The following is a 21,379-nucleotide window of genomic DNA, read 5'->3' on the forward strand; positions in this document are numbered from 1 at the left end:
TTGTTTTTACTTTAATCCTTTTGAAATCACAGGATTAAAAGAAAATGTGTCCAAACCAGCATTTTTATCAGATAAGCAGAAAAATCTCTCCCTTACAGCATTGTGTAATAAAATACTTCAATAAGGAGCACTGTCAAAGCAAGAGACGTGCAAAAATACACCACTGGTCCTTATTCACAATTGACAAATTTCCCAAGATTGTCTGAGCATTAAAGTACAAGTCCATAAGCAAAAGAAACTCTTTGGTATGCTTTAACATGCTAAATAAATTCCAGAAACTGTAAGAAAACAGATCTGATTTTGTGAAACAAGAGACAGTCAAACCTTTAGATCTGGAATGTGACAGATTCACAGTTTTAAATTTAACACAGGATTATTTTAATTCCAAACTAAGTCTTTGGGAACCTGTAAAGTTTAATAAAAAGAAGACATGGAGACTGTAATAAACATGCATATGAGATACAACTGTTGAGATAGATAAGGCACAAAGTACATTAATATCAGAGCTCTGTTTAAGGCAATAAATGTAAAGCTCAAAAAACACCTGTGCCTTTAAGACAGCAAATGTAAGACACTGGAACTTTACAAAGCAAGCATTATTAATTTAGCCAAAATCAATCTTTCACTGAGCATCACGGCGAAGCATCCAGATGAGCATACTGCATCAAAGTGCTACGAACCTTTCACTGCTGTCACCTAAATTACACAGGGAATTGTCTTTTGCAAATCTGTTACCCATGAAGATAAAACGAAAAGTCTTTTCCTGTAGAGCAACATCGTCAGACTGAATGTTCCAGAGTCTTGATAAAATCCAGCTTAAATTCTTTCAAAGCCTCCCACTCAGATGATACGAGAGTAATGACTTAAGGAAAATACAGTATGCTTGATTTGACAGCAAAGATTTGTTTCAAAGGGAAACTGTGCCTGTTCCCTATAGGCCGATTTCATCATCAAACTCATCTTCAAATGTGTAACCCCGTCCTTCCCCCTCCTCCTCCTCTGAGTCAGTCTCTGAGGGGCAGCTGTCAACCCTCCTTCTGTCCAGTAAGGTCTCACCTTCATTCTCTGAGCTGTGAGAAGAGGCAGGGCTTGGTGGCAGATCTACCCTGTGATTGGTGAACTCAGTTTCACCTTCACCTCCTACACTCCCACCCCTCTCACCCTCACCACTTGTTGGACTGTGACACTTCAACTGATCCTCATCCTGGAAGTCGAACCCTTGACCCTCTTCCTCTTCAGATGCGTGGCGAATGATCTCCTCTCGTTTGTCACTGAATCGCACTTTTGGTCGTAACCCTTTGGGCTTCATCCCATTCCCATCTGGTATCCTGCTGTCTCCCACCTGGTTCTCATCCAAACCAACCAAGTCTTTCCCGTTTAGCTCATTCTGCATGTTCACAGACGTTTCACTGGGCTCTTTTCCCAGCTTTGAGCCCACCAAGGAAGGGCCATTTTTGGGACTGAACACATCTTCCTCATTGGAGTCAAGCCCCATACCGTCCATCACTCCTAGTACATCCCCCATCATGGACGGGCCCAGATCCAGGTCCAGGTCAAAAGAAGACACTGATTCTGAGTGCTGAAGCTCACTGTTCTGTGGGCTCCCAGAGGCCTCTGTGTACGGATCACTGTGGTTGACCATCACCTCAGACTGAGCTTCAGTTCCTGTACTCCCTGGGTTATTGCTGGCCTGGCCTGGGCCAAGAGTGGACAGGAAAGAGGTGTCGCCAAAGGCGTCGCCTCCCCTCCCGATGTGCATGGTGTGGCGAAAGTCACCTAATGGGGCTGAGATCATGGTGGGGTCCAGGCGAGGAGCCCGGGATGATTTGTGCAGCGGCATAACTGTAGACACACACAAAAAAGAAAACAGAGAGAGGGTGAATTACTTAAAAATGCTTGCAGGGTGTAATGACAGACGTGACACTCTGAGAAAACAAGATAACACAGTGTAACTACAAACTAGCTGAAAGCAACTGAAAAACTGGCTCCCAGCCCCCTGATAAGATGGAGTAGCGTCAACACTTTACCATGTTGTGCAATGTTGGAGAAAAGCAATGAGCATTTCAGCAGCTCTGCTGTGAAGGCCATGCTGAGACTTGTACTTGACACACTCAAGCAACGCTAGCACATACTTTTCTCTTCCCTCAGGGATGTATGTGGACAAAACAAGACTGTATCTCTTTCTGAAAGAAGAAACTAAATGTCTGACACCAATAAGCCATTAAGTTGTAGGGAAGTGGATGGGCATCAAATTTAAAGTTTAGCATGGTAATACCAGGCCAACGAGGACCAACTCTATAGTTGATCATTATTACTGAATGTGAAAGCAGGTATATATTATGTGATAATAATTTACAAGCCCAGTGAGATTACTATCAATTTCATCCGCAACGTGTTACAATCAAAATCAGAAGAGGCTTGATTTCTAAAGTCATGTTGGTTATTGTGTGAGTGTGTGAGTTACATTTGGGAGAGGAGGGGGCTTTACGGCCGACCCCCTGTGTCAAAACTTTCGAATAATACCAATACAGAAATGTTTGTGACACAATTTTATGGCTAATTTATGACCATTAAGCAGAGAACGCGAGGTCTACACTTATGAACAGAGAAGTGAGAGTCCCGTTCAGATCACTGTTAAACTAATCGATTGATCTGACTGGGAGTTACCGAAACATTAAAACAGTGTTGAACTTACTTTAAAATGAATGTTCTGCTCTCTGGTCGGCTCCCTCACATGTATCCAACTTTTACATCTGGATTTTGGCTTTTACTTCCCCCTCGACTTTTCCCTCGCTCCCTTTTTCTCGCCGTCGTTTGTCTGTGTGAGTTTTCTTTTTCTTTCCAAAGGGATGGGCATGGGGCGAGGAAGTGACGCGACACTTATTGGTGAAAGCTGGATCAAAGAAGATCGACAGTCAGTATTCGATAGGAGGCTTGTATTACAGCCTGTCCTTCATTTGATGGTTGCGTTAATTAAAAACAGGGCAGAGTAGACGTGGGGATTTTATATATAGTGGGTAAAATATATCATAGAAAACAAAACAATTAAAATTTCGATTTCACTGTTATGTAATTGTGGAAAATTCAGACTGCCGCTGGAATTTATGGGATCATCCGTCAAATTTATGCCACTTTTAATGTGGTTTGTCCTGTCGTGTTTAATTAACAACTTCTTTCTTTCTCTCTTTCTTTCTTTTTAACCTATTTAGCCCCCCAAAAAAACATCAGATATGTATGGAATTCTTTTGAAATGACATATTAAACAATTCAACTATTGCTCTACAAAAACAAACAAATGAAATTTAAATAAATAGAAAGTCAGGGACTCTAAACTGAAACAAAAATCAGACAGTAGTAAAATATTGTGCTCTATCTTGTAGCAGAGCACATTTCAAATATACTTTACAGTATTTTCAACAATAAAGGCCACAGCATCTGTCTGTAACAGGAACAACATTTCTTAATGACTAATCCAGTTTATGGAAAAGAATATCAAAATGTGTTTAAAATGATATAATGAGCCAAAACTATATGTGCAATTTGCATATATTTCCCCAAAATGCTTTAACCGGGGTCAGACATGGACGTTGTATCAATTTGGCCTGTGCCAAAGCAAAGCTTGACACCCATATAGAATTTCACACTTTAACTGCTATGAAGGGTTTGACTTACAGCCGCCTGCAATTATAGTGGAATGCAGTCAGCGAAGTAAACTTGTGTGCCTTACACCTCTGAGCTGATGAAATCCTGACCTTACAGTTGTTCACACATAAAACCTGTGAGTAAGGAATCCACCTACACATTTCTGGTCTAATACAGACATACATAAGGATTGACAACAGGATCAGAGTAGATATGTATATTTTTGGTGTCCATGTTATCCAGCTTCCTCCCATGGGTTAAAGAAATAAGCATGACTTAACAGCAGGTACAAACACAATGGCGTTGGCTCGTGAGTCATTGTTTGTGAGATCTTGTCACAAATGCTCAGCATATTTGTGTGATGATGTAGCCAACAGGACAATTAGAACAAACTATTCATTCAGCAGGAACAGAATTCACTGTGGGAAATGGGCTGGAAATTGAATTCATTACAGTATCTCATTCAAACATTGTGCAACCAAACCTCAGAGAGGACAATACCCTCTAAAGAGAATTCATATTTGTACTGTAACTTGATTTAAAAATGAGAGACATTGAGTGTACTATGTTCTTTACTTTTTAGTGTTTAGTGATAGTTGTACATCAGCTTAAACTTCATGAGATTTTTATGTGGGTTTGAAATTTGGATTTTAATATTTCAGATAACCATTGAAAGTATCATAAGTAAACTTCCCAAGAAAAAAACACATCCTCTTGATGATCTGGGGGTTCAAGAACTGAGACTGACAGGAAATGACTCCTCTCTCACAAGGTTACAGTTCAAACATCCTGCAGCTGTATATGTTTCACCAGAAAGTGAAGGAAAAAAAATATGAGAGAGTGTGTAATAGCTACCACGTACAGCATAAAAACTCTGACATGACTTAAATAACATATCTTGTTTATGTGGTAAATGAGTCTCCCAGACGCAAAATATGATCATGGAAAATGTTTGAACACAAGATATCATGTTAAGGCTGTTAGCATTGATCACAGGGAAAACGGGAAATAATTCAAAGATTGGTCCCTTTATTGACGTGAGTTGTTTAAAACTTTTTTTCCGTCTGACAATTCAGTACAAAGAACTTCTCGTAAGCCATACCCTGATTTTTGTCTACCAGGTATCAGAATCCGCTCCCGTTTGTCATGATGAACAGTCTAGTGGACTGATAGGGGTCGGACCAGACTGGATGGTAAAGGTTTTGGCTGACAGTCGACCTAAAACGGATTACTTAATTTGCGGAGTAAGTAGAGGAAAGAGTGGGTAAGCATCTAGTCTTTTTTAATACATGTTTTCATCCCTGTTAGAATTTGTTCAGGGAAAAAGCGCGATCAGCACCACGTCACGTGACTTGGCCAAATTTACTCATCTGCCATTTTGTATCTTCACATACTGATTACACGAAGTTGGCCGTTAACGACAAGGGTAGCAAATATGCAGAGTTTTCCTGTCATTTTTTTCGATTATATATTAATTTGAAGTATAATATAGTTTCTCGTATTCGTAGAGACAGCTATAACTTCGATTTGTTTCGTGTTTTCCTCCCAGCCTGTATCTTGTTTACCTTTTCCTTTAGCGAGAGAGCTAACGCTAACGACGTTAGCTGTGTTTCTCGCTAGCTGGCTAGCTTAGCTGGCTTCCAACTGTACCAGCGCTAACTGTAGAGTGTGGCGAAATGGCGGCCAACACGGCACAAGCAACACCTTCAACAAACTGGTAGGTCACATTTTATTGTGCTATATATCAAGTGGAACTGGTGTTTGAGAGTATATGTCGCTTAACTTAAAGCTGTCACTGTTGTATCTGCTATGGTTTGGTAGAATGTCTTCTGGAAACATGAGTTAAAGAGAAGTGCTTCAGCACAGGATGTTGACAAGCCCAACCAGCCATTCAGGCCAATGGTTTGTGTCGCTGAAAGCTAACCTATTAGCCGGTTAATGCCAACGGTGATGACGGTTGTAATTCGACGGTTTGAGGTCACAGTTGTTTATCAGCAGTAGGTAAAAATATGGTGCATTTCAATGTTATAAATAAGCAGCGTTAACTTCTCCTGACCTTAAAGCTTTAGTGAAATATTTTGGCTGGGTGGCTTTCAAATGTCAGCTGTTGGGATAGCTATTTAAAAGCGAATAGATTAACCCTTATCTAATTGTAAGCAGGTTGCTGATAGTATATTGACATTATCTAGAGAAAATGACAATCTTTTCCAATCCTGTTTACATCCTTGTGTTTATTTTAGGTCTTTTGGTGCTCCTGGAGAAGGCCAGGTTCATGAAAACCCAGAATGGGAAAAAGCAAGACAAGCACTAGCGTCCATTAACAAGAGCCAGAGCTCGGCTAAGTCTTCACAAGCCAGCCGGACCACAACAGAGGTTTGCTTTTGTTTAATCGTGTGGATGTGCTCTTGGTATTGACAACTATCTGTGGTCTTCAAAGATCCAAAGTGTGAATTTGTTTAACACTCTTGCAAGATGTTGATATTGCAATTTATCCATTTAAAGGTGAACAAGTAAGTTGAGCAGATATAATTTAATTGAAATATTTCACATTGCATCACCTTGTTAGTACACATAGCATTTATTAATACACAGGGATTCTGAATGGTAAATAGATTTCAAATATTAATGTTTTATGTTTGTAGTGTTATTTATCAGTAATAGTAATTGCACTGAGTGTGTTTCACAAATATAGTGTATCTGTCCTTGTCCCATTGTCATTCTCCTCTGTTCCAAATCTATTTCAGGCTGGTCAGTTCCAGCCAGCGGTATCTGATTCTACAACCATTCAGCAGCAACAGCAATACTATCCTTGGTACCAGCAAACTCAGCAAACATATCCTGGATATACATACCCCTACAACTACTACTACCCAATGGGTCCAGTAAGTACACAGAGAATCTTGGTTCTAACGTCACTGCAACATCTAGTTAACTAGTTAACAAAGCATCAGACTTAAAAATTCATGGAGGTGTTCAGTCTTAGTTTCTTGGAAACATTTTAAGATACCATTCCAACATCAGTGTTATAGCGTTTTAGAAAAGCTTCTTCAGTTTCTGAATGTTTTGTTGCTGAATTCTCAGTATGGAGCCACATATCCAACAAACCAGTTTGGAATGCCATCAGGGCCTTACCCAGGACCACCAACCTCTAATGGACAGGTGTGTGCTAGAATTTTTGCAAATCTATAGTCAAGATTGAGTGAAGTCTATCATCATGTCTTTTTAAAATGAGGCTTAAAAAAAGTTTTGTTTTGATTGAAAGTTAACAATAAATTTCATTCTCTCTTTTCCCAGCCTCCCCCAGTGCCAGGAATGGAAGATCAGTCCCCAAGCTACCCACCTCAACCACAACCTCCTCCCCCTGCTGTACCCCAACCACCCCAGAGTCCAACCACCTCAGACCAACCCCCTCCTCCTCCTCCACCACCTATCCCCCCACCACCCAATTCCCAGTACCCCCCTCCCCCCTCTCCAAATTCCTACAGTGCCAATAACTCCATGCCTTATCCACCTGGTGACCCTAACCAAATGCAACTATATGATAATAATTCCCAGGGAAGGCCCAACTATGGACAAGGCTTCCAGGCCCAGAATACTTATCAGTCGTCTCAGACTGCCCCTATGCCCCAATATCTGCCAGGACTTGGCAGAGGAGAGGCCAACAAAAACAAAAACCAGAAACAAGGACAGCAACTTTGGCACCGCATGAAACGTAAGATTTACTGCTGTGATGTACCTGAAGCGTACCACCTTTTCTAATTGCTGTATATCTTAAGTGCTGCTCAGATATATACGTATGTCACACATATTAAAGCAACAAAAGTTGGATTTGTGTACCAGAGCTCTGAGCTGTAAGACTGTCAAAAACACTGCGGGTCAAAGAAATCATTTCAGATAAAACTTTGAACAGATTCTGAAGGATATGGATCAGGTGTCAGCACTAGCCATCTGTTATATTTGTTAATTTTTACAGAATGTTTTTTTGTGTGTTAATTTGTTGTCACAGAGGCACCTGGGGCAGCTTCTGTGAAGTTTAATATTTCAAAGAGACCCTATCAGGTTCAATGTGGTCCAGTTTCCAATCAGAGTTTCCCTCCTGGCGAGCAGCCTTCAGGGTTAAATCCGGCTCCTTCCTCCCCAGCTAGTGCCACAGCTGCACCTGGAGGTGCTCAGACACGGTGAGAACTTTTCTGTCTTCACAAGTTTTCTTTTTCCTTATTGTTATGTGTGTGTTTGTAAATCTCTAAATAACTGGAGTTAAATTCTTACTCAAAATCATTGTCTTTCAGACCTCAGGACTGGCCCCAAGCCATGAAGGAATATGTGCAGCGCTGCTTTACAGCCTGTGAGACTGAGGAGGACAAAGACCGCACAGAGAAGGTGCTGAAAGAGGTTCTTCAGGACAGGTTAAAGGATGGCTCTGCTTATACTATTGACTGGACTCGCGAACCATTGCCAGAGTGAGTTGAGCATTTACCTGCTGTATGTTTTATTGTATAAATGAACCTTTTTTTTTCTTTTAGAAACCACTGAGAGAGTTTGATGGTGGTGGTTGAATTGACATTTATACATGTGGATCTTTAATTTTTTTTGTAGGCTAAAAGTCAAACAATCTCGCTGGGAAGCAGTCCAGCCCCAGAGGGCGTCAGATGGTGCTTTAAGCCGGGGTGGAAGCACAGCAGCGGCAGCTTCAAGAGGCAGGGGTGTTGGACACAGACTGGGCAATTACCGAAATATCTTTTCTCAAAGGAGCCCTTCCTCTAGTTCATCTCGTTCCTCCTCCCGTTCACCATCCCCCTCACATGGCCGACACAGAGACAGAAGCAACCAAAGGCATAGACGCAGGTGAGTCACTTTTTTTCTTCTGTTAACTTTTGTTACGGAGGGTTTCTTCTGTATGAACTTTTAAAACATTTGATGTCTCTGTCATCCAGTGATTCTGGCTCCCAGTCAGACAGCAGCATCTCCAGTGACCTTCGGCCTCAGTTGTCAAGACGAAGCCAGAGAGGAGCCCGTGGTCGTGGTAATGACAGAGACAGAGGACGTGGAGGTGGAGAGCGAGGACGGGGAAGAGGAGGGAAAGCCAACAGAGGAAGAAGGTAAATTTGGTTGTTTAAAAAAATTTAACTGTCTTATAAGACCCAATCGCTTCATTTGATTATTGTTCCAATGTGAAGGTCAAATTAAGGGATAATCTGTCTTTAAGTGCTAAATTGTGCATTCAAAATAGCTTGTGATGTGAATAATCTATAACTCACTTCCTCAGAAATCTGGAAGATGCCAGCGCAGCTGTTGGAAAGAAGAGGAAAGGTGGCAACGCTGGTCTTGATTTCCACGATCCCAACAGAGAAGCCAAGAAGCAGAGCAGAGCAGCTCGCTTTCACAAGCAGCTTCGCTCAGAGCCACTGGTTCTCTCCATTAACTCCCTAGACCTCCCCGATGGAACTCAGGAAGGCCTCAGCTGGGAGGACTGCCCCATCGTGGGAACATGCCAGGACATCACCAAGCCGTACCTGAGGCTCACTTGTGCACCAGACCCCTCCACTGTTCGCCCTGTCTCTGTAAGTGGTTTTCTTTTAAAAAACGTAGGGGGACAGTGGAGGGATTGCCTGAAGAATCTCCATGTCTTCTGTAACTTCTACCAGACTCTGACTTTCATCTGAACTTGTTTCTGCCCCAGGTCCTGAGAAAATCCATGCAGGCTGTAAAAACTCACTGGCAAACCCACCAGGACTACGTCTACGCCTGTGAACAGATGAAGTCTATACGACAGGACCTCACGGTTGGTCATCTTTACATATACTGACTTGCCTTCTTAGACTTATTGAAATGTGAATTATCTTCTGAGCTTATCCTGTATTTTTTGTTGTACGTTTATTTTAACCTGTTGTCATTCAGGTCCAAGGAGTTCGTACTGACTTCACAGTGGAAGTGTACGAGTGTCACGCACGTATTGCTTTAGAAAAGGTGAGCCAGTATTTTTATTTTTTCCTCCATTGTTGAGTGAGGAAATTACACCGTCTTTACTGACGTGCCTGTTTTTAATTCCAGGGAGACCATGAAGAATTCAATCAGTGCCAGACCCAGCTGAAGGCTCTGTATAAGGATAATCACTCGGAGAACATTGGAGAATTCACGGCTTATAGATTGCTGTATTATATCTTCACCAAAAACTTTGGAGGTATAACGTCATCGTTTTTTCAAAGCTATCATTACACGTCCTTTTCAGATGTTTTCTTGTCATATATTAACTTTGGACTTTCATTCTCCTCTCAGATCTGACGACTGAGTTGGTATACTTGACCCCTGCACTGCGGGAAGATGTGTGTGTGGCTCATGCACTTGCACTGCGTGCTGCCTGGGCATTAGGAAACTACCGTAGATTCTTTAAGCTGTACCTGGAAGCCCCACGCATGGCTTCATACCTCATTGACAAGTTTGTAGAGAGGGAGAGAAAAGCAGCACTTCGGGCCATAGTCAAAACGTAAGAAGAGCTTCTGCAGAGCTTAGATGCAAATGTGTTAATTTCAAGATACACGCTAACCTTTATGGCTTTGTTCCTCTTCTGTTTACAGGTTCAGGCCTGATGTGTCGGTGCAGTATGTGCAGTCCACTCTGGCCTTCCCTTGTTTAGACTCCTGTATGGCCTTTCTCACTGGGCTAGGTGTCACCTTTACCCCATCTGACCCCCTAAAGATAGACTGCAAAACCAGCACAGCCTCTTTAGCTGCTTCTTGAAAGGAGGGTGGGGATAGAACTATAGAGGGAGGGATCTTTACATTTACAATGCACTTCAGACACCTCAGACAGTAGTTGGCCATGGAAGAAATACAAACTATCATACAGAATGATACATGTGACATCACTGAATTGCAAGATTCACCAAAGGCAGATTATTGTTCTAAACACAAGTTAGCACATACTTTCATACAAACATTCTATACTTGCCTAATTCCCATTATATCTAACCACATTTAGAGTGAGGGAACAGTTCAGTAAAGATTATCATGTACTTTCAGCACTTAGAGGCCAACAAGTAACAGAACCAGATCAGGGAGACAGTCAATCATCACGGTTCCTGTTCCTGTACCACCATCAGATGTGAAAGCTAACGGTGTTCTGTCATGTTTTTTCCTTCCTCAAGTCAACAGCTCCAAGACCTGAAGTCCCAAGCCCTGTCAAGCTAAAGGGAAATCTAAAAAGCTATTCTGGACGTCACTGAATGAGCCGTCCTGTTTGAAACGCAGCAAGCAATCAGGTTGGCGTACCAGTTCTTCACAGAGACTTTGAAACAACAAGGTGAGAAGATGCCAGCAGCAAAGAGTTGTGCTAGCAGTGAGTGGAAGAAGAGTTGGTGGTTTGTATGCCCTGCCCTACACCCTGTTTCCTTAAGGTATCCAGGCTGGCCCTTCATCCTGCGTCTCTTCTATTTTTGAACGGCCCTTGAAAGCAGTGGACTAAAGCCTTAAGTCTTTTTCCGGATTTTTTTAAGAAGAACATTTCTACTGATCACAGTCATGAAATAGGTGGCCAGCATTTGGGCAACGTCATCATCTGCTAAGCATTGACTGTAAGAAAGGAATACAGGCAAGTGTTCCTATCCAAGGTGATGCGCTCACTCTCCCAAGCCCTCCACTCTGGCCTTTATCACCAGAATCCAAACATTCAGAGGTAGAGAGGAAATCTGCCTCCATCATCCTCAGGTAGAAGTTCTGCCAGTACCTGGAATCCAGCAACCTCTGATCGCTGAGCAAAGCATTGGTGATCTCCATCTCCATCCACATCAGCAGTGTTTTCTTCCCCTGGTCACAAAGATCAGCTGAAGGAGGATCCTTTGTGTTTGGAGCATCACTGAGAAATCTGCTGCTGCTTCAAGAGGGAACAAGTGGTTTGTATGCTTTGTGTGGCTCCAGTGTTCGCAAGGCTGGTAAGAGAAAAAGGACTTCTCTGGAGGAGGTGGATGACAGAGCAACAGAGGTGTTCTCTCACATTTCTCACAATAGTTTTGTGTTTTTCTAAGTGGACCACAGTATAAGCCTTCCTCTTATTACATTATTAAAGATTATGAGATTCAAAACAGAATTTAATGAAGATGAATTGAGAGTCATAACAATACAATAGCCTAAAATGCAAAATAATTGAGTTGGTATGAACCTGGAAATGTTTCTGCACAGATACATGCTGCTGATCTAGTGTTAAGTATTAACATTATAGCTAAACTTGATACTGATGCAGGCAGTTGTACAATAAAGGAGGAAAAGCAAGTTGAGCAAAGACTGATGCTTTTATGTTTACTCATTAAAAGAAGTGGTTTAAGTACTAGAAGGAAAGTGCAGCTGAAGCCTCATTGTAGTTAAATAAATCCAATTGAGCCTAAAATGTAACTGGCAGTGGAGTTGTTGAATAGTTATCGCTGGTGGTATACGCATGTCATCAAACGATCATTGCCACATGAGCCAGCTACAAAATAAGGGGAAGTTACCTTGGTACTGTGGCTTTTGTAAATCTGAACAGTATTAAAAGTTTAGCCTCAGGATTCAGACTTTTCCAACTGAGCAGGACAAGAGTGGAGGCAGGCTTGCTGAACAATCAACATGTTTACATGTCTGCTTAGTATATTTTTGTAAATATTGTATATTACTGCTGTGGTTCTTTTCACTTGGTGCATATGATAGCGTTTTTGTTCACACATGGGTAAGTGGGATTTCCTGATATTTTCTTTTAAACATTTGTGTGACAATGTAACTGCAGGATGTAGTAGTGGAGTTGGAAGTTCCAGTTTCCTAATTTCCCCAGTGAAGTCTAAAACATTTGAGAAAAACTTTTGAACCATTTTAAGTCTAATTCCAAATTTCAAGTCAAATCACAGTTTGAAATTGTTTCTTTAGGCTGAATCAAATTGAGTAATTTGCCTGTTGTATGGCGGTTTAGTGTTAGCAGATGGCTTCATGTGAATCTTGAACACATCTTTTGGAGATTGGGACCTAATGTTCAACACAAGCAATGTTAACACCGTGAGGAAAATAGTTTTTCCATCTGGCTGAAAACACTCTTCTGTAAACTTTGATCTGAATTTTTTTTTATTTTTTTTTCAAAAATGTTCCTTGTTAAAGTTTCCACAAACATCTTGTATTGACAATGATCTCAACATGTTTTCTTTCTTCCCACTTTCATTTACCTCATCCCCTCTTTCCTTTTTGCTGATTCCTACCCTCAGTTCCCCACACCCTCCTCTCTTCACGCCTTCAGACTTCTCATTCTTCAGCTTGTTGTACTGCTGCATTGCAGGAGCACACAGGAGTGATAAGTGGGCCAACAACCACCTCCAGACGCCAGCCGAGGAGAGTGAATTGTGAGCAATCCAAGTCTTGGTTTGCCCCACTGAAGTTGAAGCCATACAGCTCATAAAATACATTGGAGTCTTGCTCAGTGAAATGTGGAAAGTGTTGATCTGCTGCTAATGTGTTTTTTGCTGCTAACCCAAATATTTGAGGTTGAACTTGATACCTGTCGAGTTTTTAAGCAACACTTGATTGATACAGTGAACATGCTGTCTTCTGTTTGTCCAGATGCATTTAATGCTGCTGTATTGATACACCAATTGTACTTTCTGTCCTTCAGGTTTTTTTTAATAATAGTGAGTATGCATTAAATTAGCAAGATTCACAGAACTTACAAAAGCCATGTTGCAAGAGTTTGCCCTCTCACTGAAAAAATGCATCTGGACATACAGAAGATGTATATTTGAAATTCATTTTCATTTCCTAACTTTACTTTCTGTTAATACACAGTGGTGTTTTTTTAGGCAAAGTTTATTTTTATAATTGCTGGTGTATGCTCCCATGCTAAGAAATTGCTCTTTGGTCTCTTGATGTCATGAATTTCACTGATGCTTCTTTGTGTGTATGTGAAATATGTTACAAGTGTGAATATCTGATGTCTTAGGCTTTCCACAGTGAATCAGCCCAGAATGTTTGACTTATATTTTTTTAGTGGAACATTCAGCTCAGAAAACTAACTATACACATTTTCATTTTAGATGCATTTGTGTTCTCCCCCTTCCAATGCCTGATTTATGTTTTCAGAATTGTTTTGCTCCCATGTTGCTGTATACCCCATCGGTCTTTGTAATTCCTTCCTATTTGACACGAGAACACTCCAGGCTCCACTTCTTTAACCCCTCTCATTTTGCTGCTGCACCTTTTTTTCCACTTGATTTTATTTTGTCTTTCCTCACTCACTCATATTTCCTCTCCCTGCATGCTGTCCTCTCTTCTCCCCTTTAACCAGTATTATGTCTTTTCTCATCCTTTTTCCCTTTAATGTTGAGTATGTTTGTGACTATTTGACCTCTGTACAACTAGTCACAATCACTAGTAAGTATTGTTTCCTCCGCAAAGCTTTGGTAGTTCATGTTGCAGCTCACTAACAACTGAAGCTGAAGGTTTATCTTCTTCCATCCTATCCTCGTCCCTACTCCTCTACAGATCTAACATAAGAAACTGCCATTTTGTAAATATTGTGTACATTTTGAACTTGAATAAAATCTGATTATGATAAGCATTCATTGTTGTCTGGGAATTATGGGGCTTTGGCTGATGGATATTCACTTTGCTTTATAGATAAACGTGTTTGCACCACAGTTTCTGGCATAAATTGTTGCCTTCCCAGATGTTGATACTGCCCATGCTTATGGGCATTTATCATGGCTTCTGGCTTATGAATGCTGGTACTGAACTGGGTAAACCCTCTCCTCTTTTGAGTGGAGAACAAGATGTCAATGAGAAAACAGATGCAAAGAAATGAGTTCACGTTTCGGAGTGACTCTGGTCTTGTGGTAACTTCTGCAGAATCATTTCATGTTTTCAATGCAGTGCTGTCTGAGGACCCGAAGTTCCACCCAGTATTGTTTTATGGCTTTTCCCCTTTTGTTCTGGGACAAAATTGGAGATGAAGACTACTAGGCAAAAAGAAGAAACCAAACAAAATATGAGACACAAATGTCATTTCTGAGCTTGAGTGTATTTTATATGGACTGAAGTGGTGTTGCCAATTGTATTTGACATTCTTTCTGAAAATCATGGATGCAGCTTCCTCCTCTCCAAAAAGGAGAGGGACCACCTAGTTTATTACCATGACTCGTTTGGTGGCACGGAGAAACATCTAGAAAGGAGACATCAATGCTGGACACTATCCAGTACAAAGGTTACATGTAACATGCTGCTATCCTGAAGAAGCCAAACTACACCCACTACATACCCAGACGACAGAGGCTCATCAGTTAGCACAGCTACGAGGGGACTTTGGGGGTTTGTTTACATGTGGAGGAAATGCCTTTTAATCCAGATTTAGTTAAGAAATTATCAGCCAAAGTCTCTCCATGTTAGTTGAATGTCAGCTGTTTGATGTAAAACAATAAGTAATGTAAATTTCTGGATTAATTGTAAAAATGAGTCATAGAACAGGGGAGTCAAGTTTTACATGAACAATTTATTGTGAAGTATTGAGTGAGAGGCATCTGTGACACTAAGTAAAGAAAAAAGAAACACATGAATGATATTGTATTTTTGGAACTTTGTTTGCCAGAAAAATCTGAAACTTGGAAAAAGGGTAAAAAAAAATATATATATATATATATATATATATATATATATATATATATATATATATATATATATATATATATATATATATATATATATATATATATAAAGCAAAGAGATGGGTGTTAACATATAGTTAAGTATGAATTAACTTATTTTAAACAGGAAACCGGAGAAGTTTACAGGTTTAAGGCTCTAACAGAACTTGGGGGGAATTAAAGATTTTTCCAAAGTAAGATTGAAAACACAAATATGTGTGAAACCAGTTCATATTCACAAATATGAACTGGTTTCACTTGAGTTACCCCTTTATCATCTGCACTGAAGATTTTACTTCATGTTTTACCATTATATAAAAACAAAAAGTGTACCTCTTAAACTAATACTGCCATCCCAATGAAACAAAAAGAAAAGCCTATTTAATCGCAGAGCTGAATATGGTTGAACAGTTTCAGTTTGTTAAAGAAAGTTTTTTAACGAGACACAGCCTAGCTGTTGTTTAAAAGAAAAGGAAACCACTTAGACTTTTAAGAGCAACAGAAAACAACTAGTAAAACTATACTAGGAAGTAAGAAAGAAAGAGCTCAAAACAGTATAAATAATGAAAAAAGAGAGACAGATCTTGGCACTACGAGGATAAGAGTGAAAGAAGCTAAGATTTAACTCCCGTGCAGAAGTTTCTGTCAATGCATATTTCTTTGGGATGACTTTTGTATTATTAATTCTTGCTGTGAAAATACTAATTTCATATATTCCAAATGTCTGTTTTTAGTCACCATGACAGAACAGGCTGCATTGTTGGCTAAAACTCCTCACAGAAGCTCTAAGAATAAGAAAATACAGGCACTAAGTCAAAAAGAAAAAGGTTATAAATCATGCAAAGAAAAAGTCATCAGAAAAGAGAAGAAAATGAGAATTAAGATCCAGAATTAGATAGAAAGATATTAAAGTCTTTTACTTATACAACTATATCTAAGAAGAGAATGAAACTGGAAAATTAGGGAGAAAATAGAAAAGTAATCAAACAAGCTACATTAAAATTATAAGATGATGCACAGAAAGGGAGCAAAGAAAGGATTGGAAATAGGAAAAGAAGACAAGAGGAAAGAAGAAAAAGAGGTTGAATACAAGGAAGTAACAGAGGAAACAGGTGGAGTAAATTAAAAGCAGTTGTTAGAAATAGACCAAAAAAAAAGCCAGAAAATTGTCTGGATCAATAAAGGACAGAAGAGGGCAGGAGAGAAAACAGGTTTTATTTAGAGGTAAACATCAAACACACCAGGTAAGAATGAAACAGAAAAAAAAAGAAAATGCAGAGAAGAAATGATGAATAATAACTGAGAAGGCATTTAGCAGCTCTGAGAGAGAACAGAGAGGAAAAAGTAAAATGACAGTATGAAGTGAAATAAGGCAACAGACGAGAGAAGAGTCTCAAAGGAGAACAGATCAGCACAGGTCTATCTAAAGATGAAGGTAAAAGCTTTGCATGTTCAGGTTAAGGCGACAGCAATGCACAGCTCAGTCTGAATGTAAAGCAGGGTTGAAGCAGCTCAGTAAATTAAAATTTTCCTGGATAGGGAGGTACAAACGTGAGCTATAAACCAAGCAAGACTGTGTTAGTGAGGATTTTAAAAGAATGGAAAGCAAAGGTTAAAGAAAGCTCCGCAAGGAAAATTAGAAATAAGAAGAAAATTAGTGATACAGGATAAGAAAAAATCCTCTTTGGGGAGCATGGCCTAGCGGTTAAGGTCGCAGTTTAGGCGGTGCCCCATAAGGTTCACCCTCAAGAGGGTAGCCTCTGGGTTCAAATCAAGCCTGTTTCCTGCATGTTGCTCCCCACTCTCGCCCCTTTTCTAACTCTATACACTGTCCCCTCCTCTATCATTAAAAGTATGACAGGCCCAAAAATAACTTTAAAAAAAATAAAGAAGGAAAAATAAAGAAACAATGGCTGTATTTAGAACTACAAATGTGAGAGGTAGATTGTTAGAAAGGCAAAAAAAAGAAAAGAAAAAAATATTCCAGCTCAGTTAAGTCCAAACATTAGTTCTGCGATTGTAATAATGATACCAGAGTCACAGCTGTCTCTCAGTCAGTAAATAAACAATGTCAATACATTGTCCACACACACACACACACACACACACACACACACACACACACACACACACACACACACACACACACACACACGCACATACGCCCACAACCACTCAATTTGAAAATTAGTAAATATCTATCAGTATAAATAAGTCAATTTCCACTGTATAAATGGTTTTGTACAGTTGACCCGTGAAAGTTGAAAAATCTCAGATAAAACTCAGAAAAAAAAATAAATCTCACAGTATTTACCACCAACTACCCCTCCTGTAGTGTGAGCAAACATCCTTAAATAAAGAAAACAGTCATCCTTCAAAGGTTTTTAAGCAACTGTCCTACATGACATCCTCCTCCAGGTGCTAAGTATTCATTGGTAGAATAAGTCCTACAGTATTTACATTTTGAGTTCGTTTAGCCTCTCAAGGAGAGGATGGTGATAGAAGCAGGAGGTACAGCCATTTCCACATTTTTACAATTTTAAGGATCTCATCATCTGTCCTGCAGTGTTCATGGATCAGCCAGTCCCCAAGTTCAGGAGCGATGTCAGCCCTGCCCCCTGCCAGGTACCTCAGTACGGGGTAAAGCGGTTATATCCTCCTCTGTACAAACTGGCCTGTTGACAGAAGCAGTTGAGTAGAAACTGTGGTGCATGTCACAGGACAGCTTTCAACAGGTGCTGTGAGCTTTACTTACCATTGTACCAACTCCGTATGTTGTTGTTGGTCCGACTGAGTGGTGATAGGGATCGGCAGCTGTGGCGTAGACCCGTCCATATCTGCTCAAAAACATGAGAAGAAGAGTCTCAATTGATCTCAGAAAACTGAACACAAACACCCTGATTCATTTATTTTAACATTGCCATGGAAAATGTATTGATCAAGTCAACTGACAACTACCTCCTGCCAGTGGTCTTGGACATTATTAATAACTGCGTTGTGAGAATCAATAATGCCACAGACAGTCTTGTGTGCTTTTAAAGGTCATAAAGACTCATCAGTATTCATATCAGTCTTACTATTAACCAGCTAAAAACTCTTCACAGTTGCTTTAGTTGAACTGCTTCATTGTGTTTTAAATGTAGGTTCATGTCAAACAGTGGTCTTATTGAACTCTGGGCCAGCCAAGACTGAAAGGCCTCGTTTTTTAACTTGACATCTTCCTTTACTATTTAACAGGTTACCCCTCTGACAGGCAGTGATGGCCTTTTCTATAACTTCTTGTAGCTGAAACTTATTATTCTTTAATATTGTCCTGTTTGGAGTTAAAAGAGAGTTGTATTGTTGAAAACACTGGTGAAATCATTTATTGATGCCTACCCATCACTAAATGTTGCTGTTGCAGCTGAAGCTGACTGAGCCACTCTGTAAGCTGCAGGGTATCCTCCCTGGGCCAGAAAAAGACAAATAACATGAATAAAGATGCCACATTACAAGCAAATTCTAAGGAATTGTTGGAAATGACATACTTACATAGACCTCTGCTCCATACAGCCCATCCTGATATACAACCCTGATGAAGGTAAGCATACAGCATCAAATGATGAAGCAGTGAATAAAATGAGTATAAAGCTGGCTGTAGCATTTGGTAGCAGAGTCTTACCCAGGGTATGCAGGCACAGTGCCAGGTGTGGCGGCAGCTGAACGGATGGTGTTGTAGACGGCTCGGCCTCGACCACGGAGAGCAGAGCCGCGGTAAGCCAGGGTGGGAGTTGCTACAGGATATGGGAAACTAGCAACTAACAAGATGGAGAAGGAAAAAACACATATTTCACACATGTCATATTTCAAATAGGATAAAAAGTACAATTCCTGTGTTGATTTGGTAGTTAGAGCTCAGTGTCATAGAGAAGAACTTACCTGTATAAAGCTCAGGTGCATACATTGCCCCCATCACAGGGTTGATCTTCCATCCAGAAGCTGCACAGAAAAAAAGTCATGTCTGTTAAGTTTTTCAGTTACCCAGGTCTGTTTGTTTATCAGTTCACAATCTTAGTGTAAACACTGACTGGAAGGAAGTTTATCGTACTTGAAAGTTCACCATTTACAAGAGGCGTCTGGGGCTTCTTGGTGACTACTCTTGCAGTTGCATTGTTAACCTGGAGGGGGCACAAAACAGAAAAAAATATTTATCAAAAGAGGAAAACCATGAAAATATTTTGAAGGAAAAAGTCAGGATTCTTCCTTACCTCAATCTTCCGCCCCTCCACAATTGTCCCGTTGAGCTTTTCTCTCGCCCGATCAGCCTCAGTTGCACTTTCAAAGGTGACAAACCCAAAGCCCTGCAAGTCACCAAAGTCACACTCTATTCTGTTTTTCAGACATGATGTTTCAGGAATTATGTTCCTGCAACTCTCACCTTTGAACCCCTCTCGTTGAAGATAATTTCTACATCAAGGATCTTCCCAAATTGCTGAAATGATCAAAAAGGAGTCCATGTGATTTCAGTTTTTGGTGTTTTAAATACATGTGGAAGCAGATAGAAACCAAGATATATATACCCCAAACATCTGGCGGAGGTCTGGGTCTCTGAAGCGAAACGGGATGTTGGAAACGTGGAGGCGTTTTGGCTGGGCCTTACCTGACCCCTCCTCCTCACTTCCACTTCCTGCTCCACCCCCTGATGACACCGACACGCCCAGAGACTGGGGATCAGAGGTCACAGGGGCCAAAGCATCCTCCTGACAGTGAGAAAGTATGAACAGAAGAAGGAAGAGAGGTAGCATGCATGTTGATAGAAGAATAGACAGGAAGGAAGAGGACGTGAGAGAACAAACAAGAACAGAAGGATGGAAAAGAAAGATAGAAAAAGAAGAGTTTAAATGAACAGAGTAGAAGTGAGGATAAGGAAGGGAGAGAGCATCAGTGGGAAAGAAAAGAAGATGGAGGGGATAATAAAATGAATTCAGAAATTAGATTCAGCAGAGTATGTGCTAAAAGTTCAGTTGCGTAAGCATCACATCATTAGGCAAAGACAATTTTCATAAAGTGATCCAAACCAAAGAGCATTCAGCAACCAGTGATCCCTCTCAGGCACCGCACAATATCAACAGTTTCTAAAACCAAAGCTAATCACTCAAGTGGTTGCAAAGAGAGTTAAATCAAGTTTAATCTCCTCAGAAGATAAAAAAGACAGTGACTTAGTGCCAAGTTTGTTTATGAGTACTCAGATTATTCATGTAGTTGTAATATTCTGTAAATACACATAAAACTACCTTCATATTAACTGATCAGAAATGACCCATGCAGGAAAAGTTCAAGGCCTAGAGTGGCAAAACTGAAACATTCACTGACCCACAATGCACCACGATGCTAGTGTGTGCACGCATATGTGTGTATATGTGCTGGTCAACCATTGCAGGAGTAGAAATGTTAAAGAAATGTTTTTTTAAGACAGATGAATGAGCTCAAATGAGAAAAAGAAAGTGGAAAGGTCTGCAAGGAAAAAAGTAATAAAAGCTTTAGAAAGCAAGAAATTGAGCAGAGTGCACCAGAAAGAAAAAGAAACGTCAGAAGCAGAGGAAAAAATATCTGTGAAAATATTGATGTGTGCCGCAAAATCATAGATTTGTTTGCAGAAGTGAAGAATTGATTATTAGCATTCTAGTACCAAGAGGCAAATATTGAAAAAAGGCCTTAATGCAGCAGGAAAGAGTCAAATTAAATGAAACAAGGCAAATAAGGTGCGCAAAAAGCTTGAAAGGGTGATAGGGAGAAAGGCAAAGGGGCAGAGATCAAAACTAAACGTTCCAACAGGGTCAGTCTGGGGTCAAGGTGCTGCTTTTCTGCCAAGGGTTAAAGGTCATTTGTCAAGGGGCGTAATTAATAAGTTTGGTATAGACAGAAAAAGAGACACATTCATGAAGGAGAGTAATTTACACACATAAACTCACACAGGCCACTGGATTATACTACACTGGCTTGCTGTAGCTCAGTACTGAAAATAGCAGACTGTCACATCCGCACACACACACTCACACGCGCACATACACACACACACCACAGACAGGCTACAGTGGAAGGGAGACAGGGAGAGGA

The 21,379-nt window shown here is 40.4% G+C and overlaps 3 protein-coding genes across 3 annotated transcripts; 1 reads left to right on the top strand and 2 right to left on the bottom strand.

Annotated features, from left to right (window-relative positions):
* Positions 1 to 193: 193 nt before the first annotated feature.
* Positions 194 to 2,904, bottom strand: cdc42ep5 (CDC42 effector protein (Rho GTPase binding) 5). The gene is made up of 2 exons (XM_074684319.1): positions 2,696 to 2,904; positions 194 to 1,842 (listed from the first exon to the last, which is right to left on the bottom strand). Exon 2 carries the CDS (start codon positions 1,838 to 1,840, stop codon positions 932 to 934), a length of 909 nt encoding a protein of 302 aa, XP_074540420.1. The 5' UTR covers positions 1,841 to 1,842; positions 2,696 to 2,904; the 3' UTR covers positions 194 to 931.
* Positions 2,905 to 5,009: 2,105 nt separating this feature from the next.
* Positions 5,010 to 14,209, top strand: leng8 (leukocyte receptor cluster (LRC) member 8). The gene is made up of 15 exons (XM_074683360.1): positions 5,010 to 5,359; positions 5,883 to 6,015; positions 6,387 to 6,524; positions 6,724 to 6,801; positions 6,937 to 7,354; positions 7,649 to 7,820; positions 7,932 to 8,102; positions 8,239 to 8,487; positions 8,577 to 8,741; positions 8,909 to 9,203; positions 9,323 to 9,424; positions 9,541 to 9,609; positions 9,694 to 9,823; positions 9,919 to 10,126; positions 10,218 to 14,209. The coding sequence occupies exons 1-15, from the start codon at positions 5,319 to 5,321 to the stop codon at positions 10,378 to 10,380; spliced, it is 2,532 nt and encodes an 843-aa protein (XP_074539461.1). The 5' UTR covers positions 5,010 to 5,318; the 3' UTR covers positions 10,381 to 14,209.
* A 2,228-nt stretch (positions 14,210 to 16,437) lies between these two features.
* On the bottom strand, positions 16,438 to 19,977 carry rbfox1l (RNA binding fox-1 homolog 1, like). The gene is made up of 10 exons (XM_074683639.1): positions 19,843 to 19,977; positions 19,701 to 19,754; positions 19,531 to 19,623; positions 19,371 to 19,440; positions 19,202 to 19,261; positions 18,945 to 19,080; positions 18,815 to 18,854; positions 18,662 to 18,729; positions 18,039 to 18,120; positions 16,438 to 17,958 (listed from the first exon to the last, which is right to left on the bottom strand). The coding sequence occupies exons 1-10, from the start codon at positions 19,849 to 19,851 to the stop codon at positions 17,914 to 17,916; spliced, it is 657 nt and encodes a 218-aa protein (XP_074539740.1). The 5' UTR covers positions 19,852 to 19,977; the 3' UTR covers positions 16,438 to 17,913.
* Positions 19,978 to 21,379: the final 1,402 nt, after the last annotated feature.

The sequence above is a fragment of the Halichoeres trimaculatus genome, unplaced genomic scaffold, assembly GCF_033239565.1.
Source record: "Halichoeres trimaculatus isolate MK-OKI-2021-1 unplaced genomic scaffold, fHalTri1.1 fHalTri1_scaffold_12, whole genome shotgun sequence".
Lineage (NCBI taxonomy): Eukaryota > Metazoa > Chordata > Actinopteri > Labriformes > Labridae > Halichoeres > Halichoeres trimaculatus.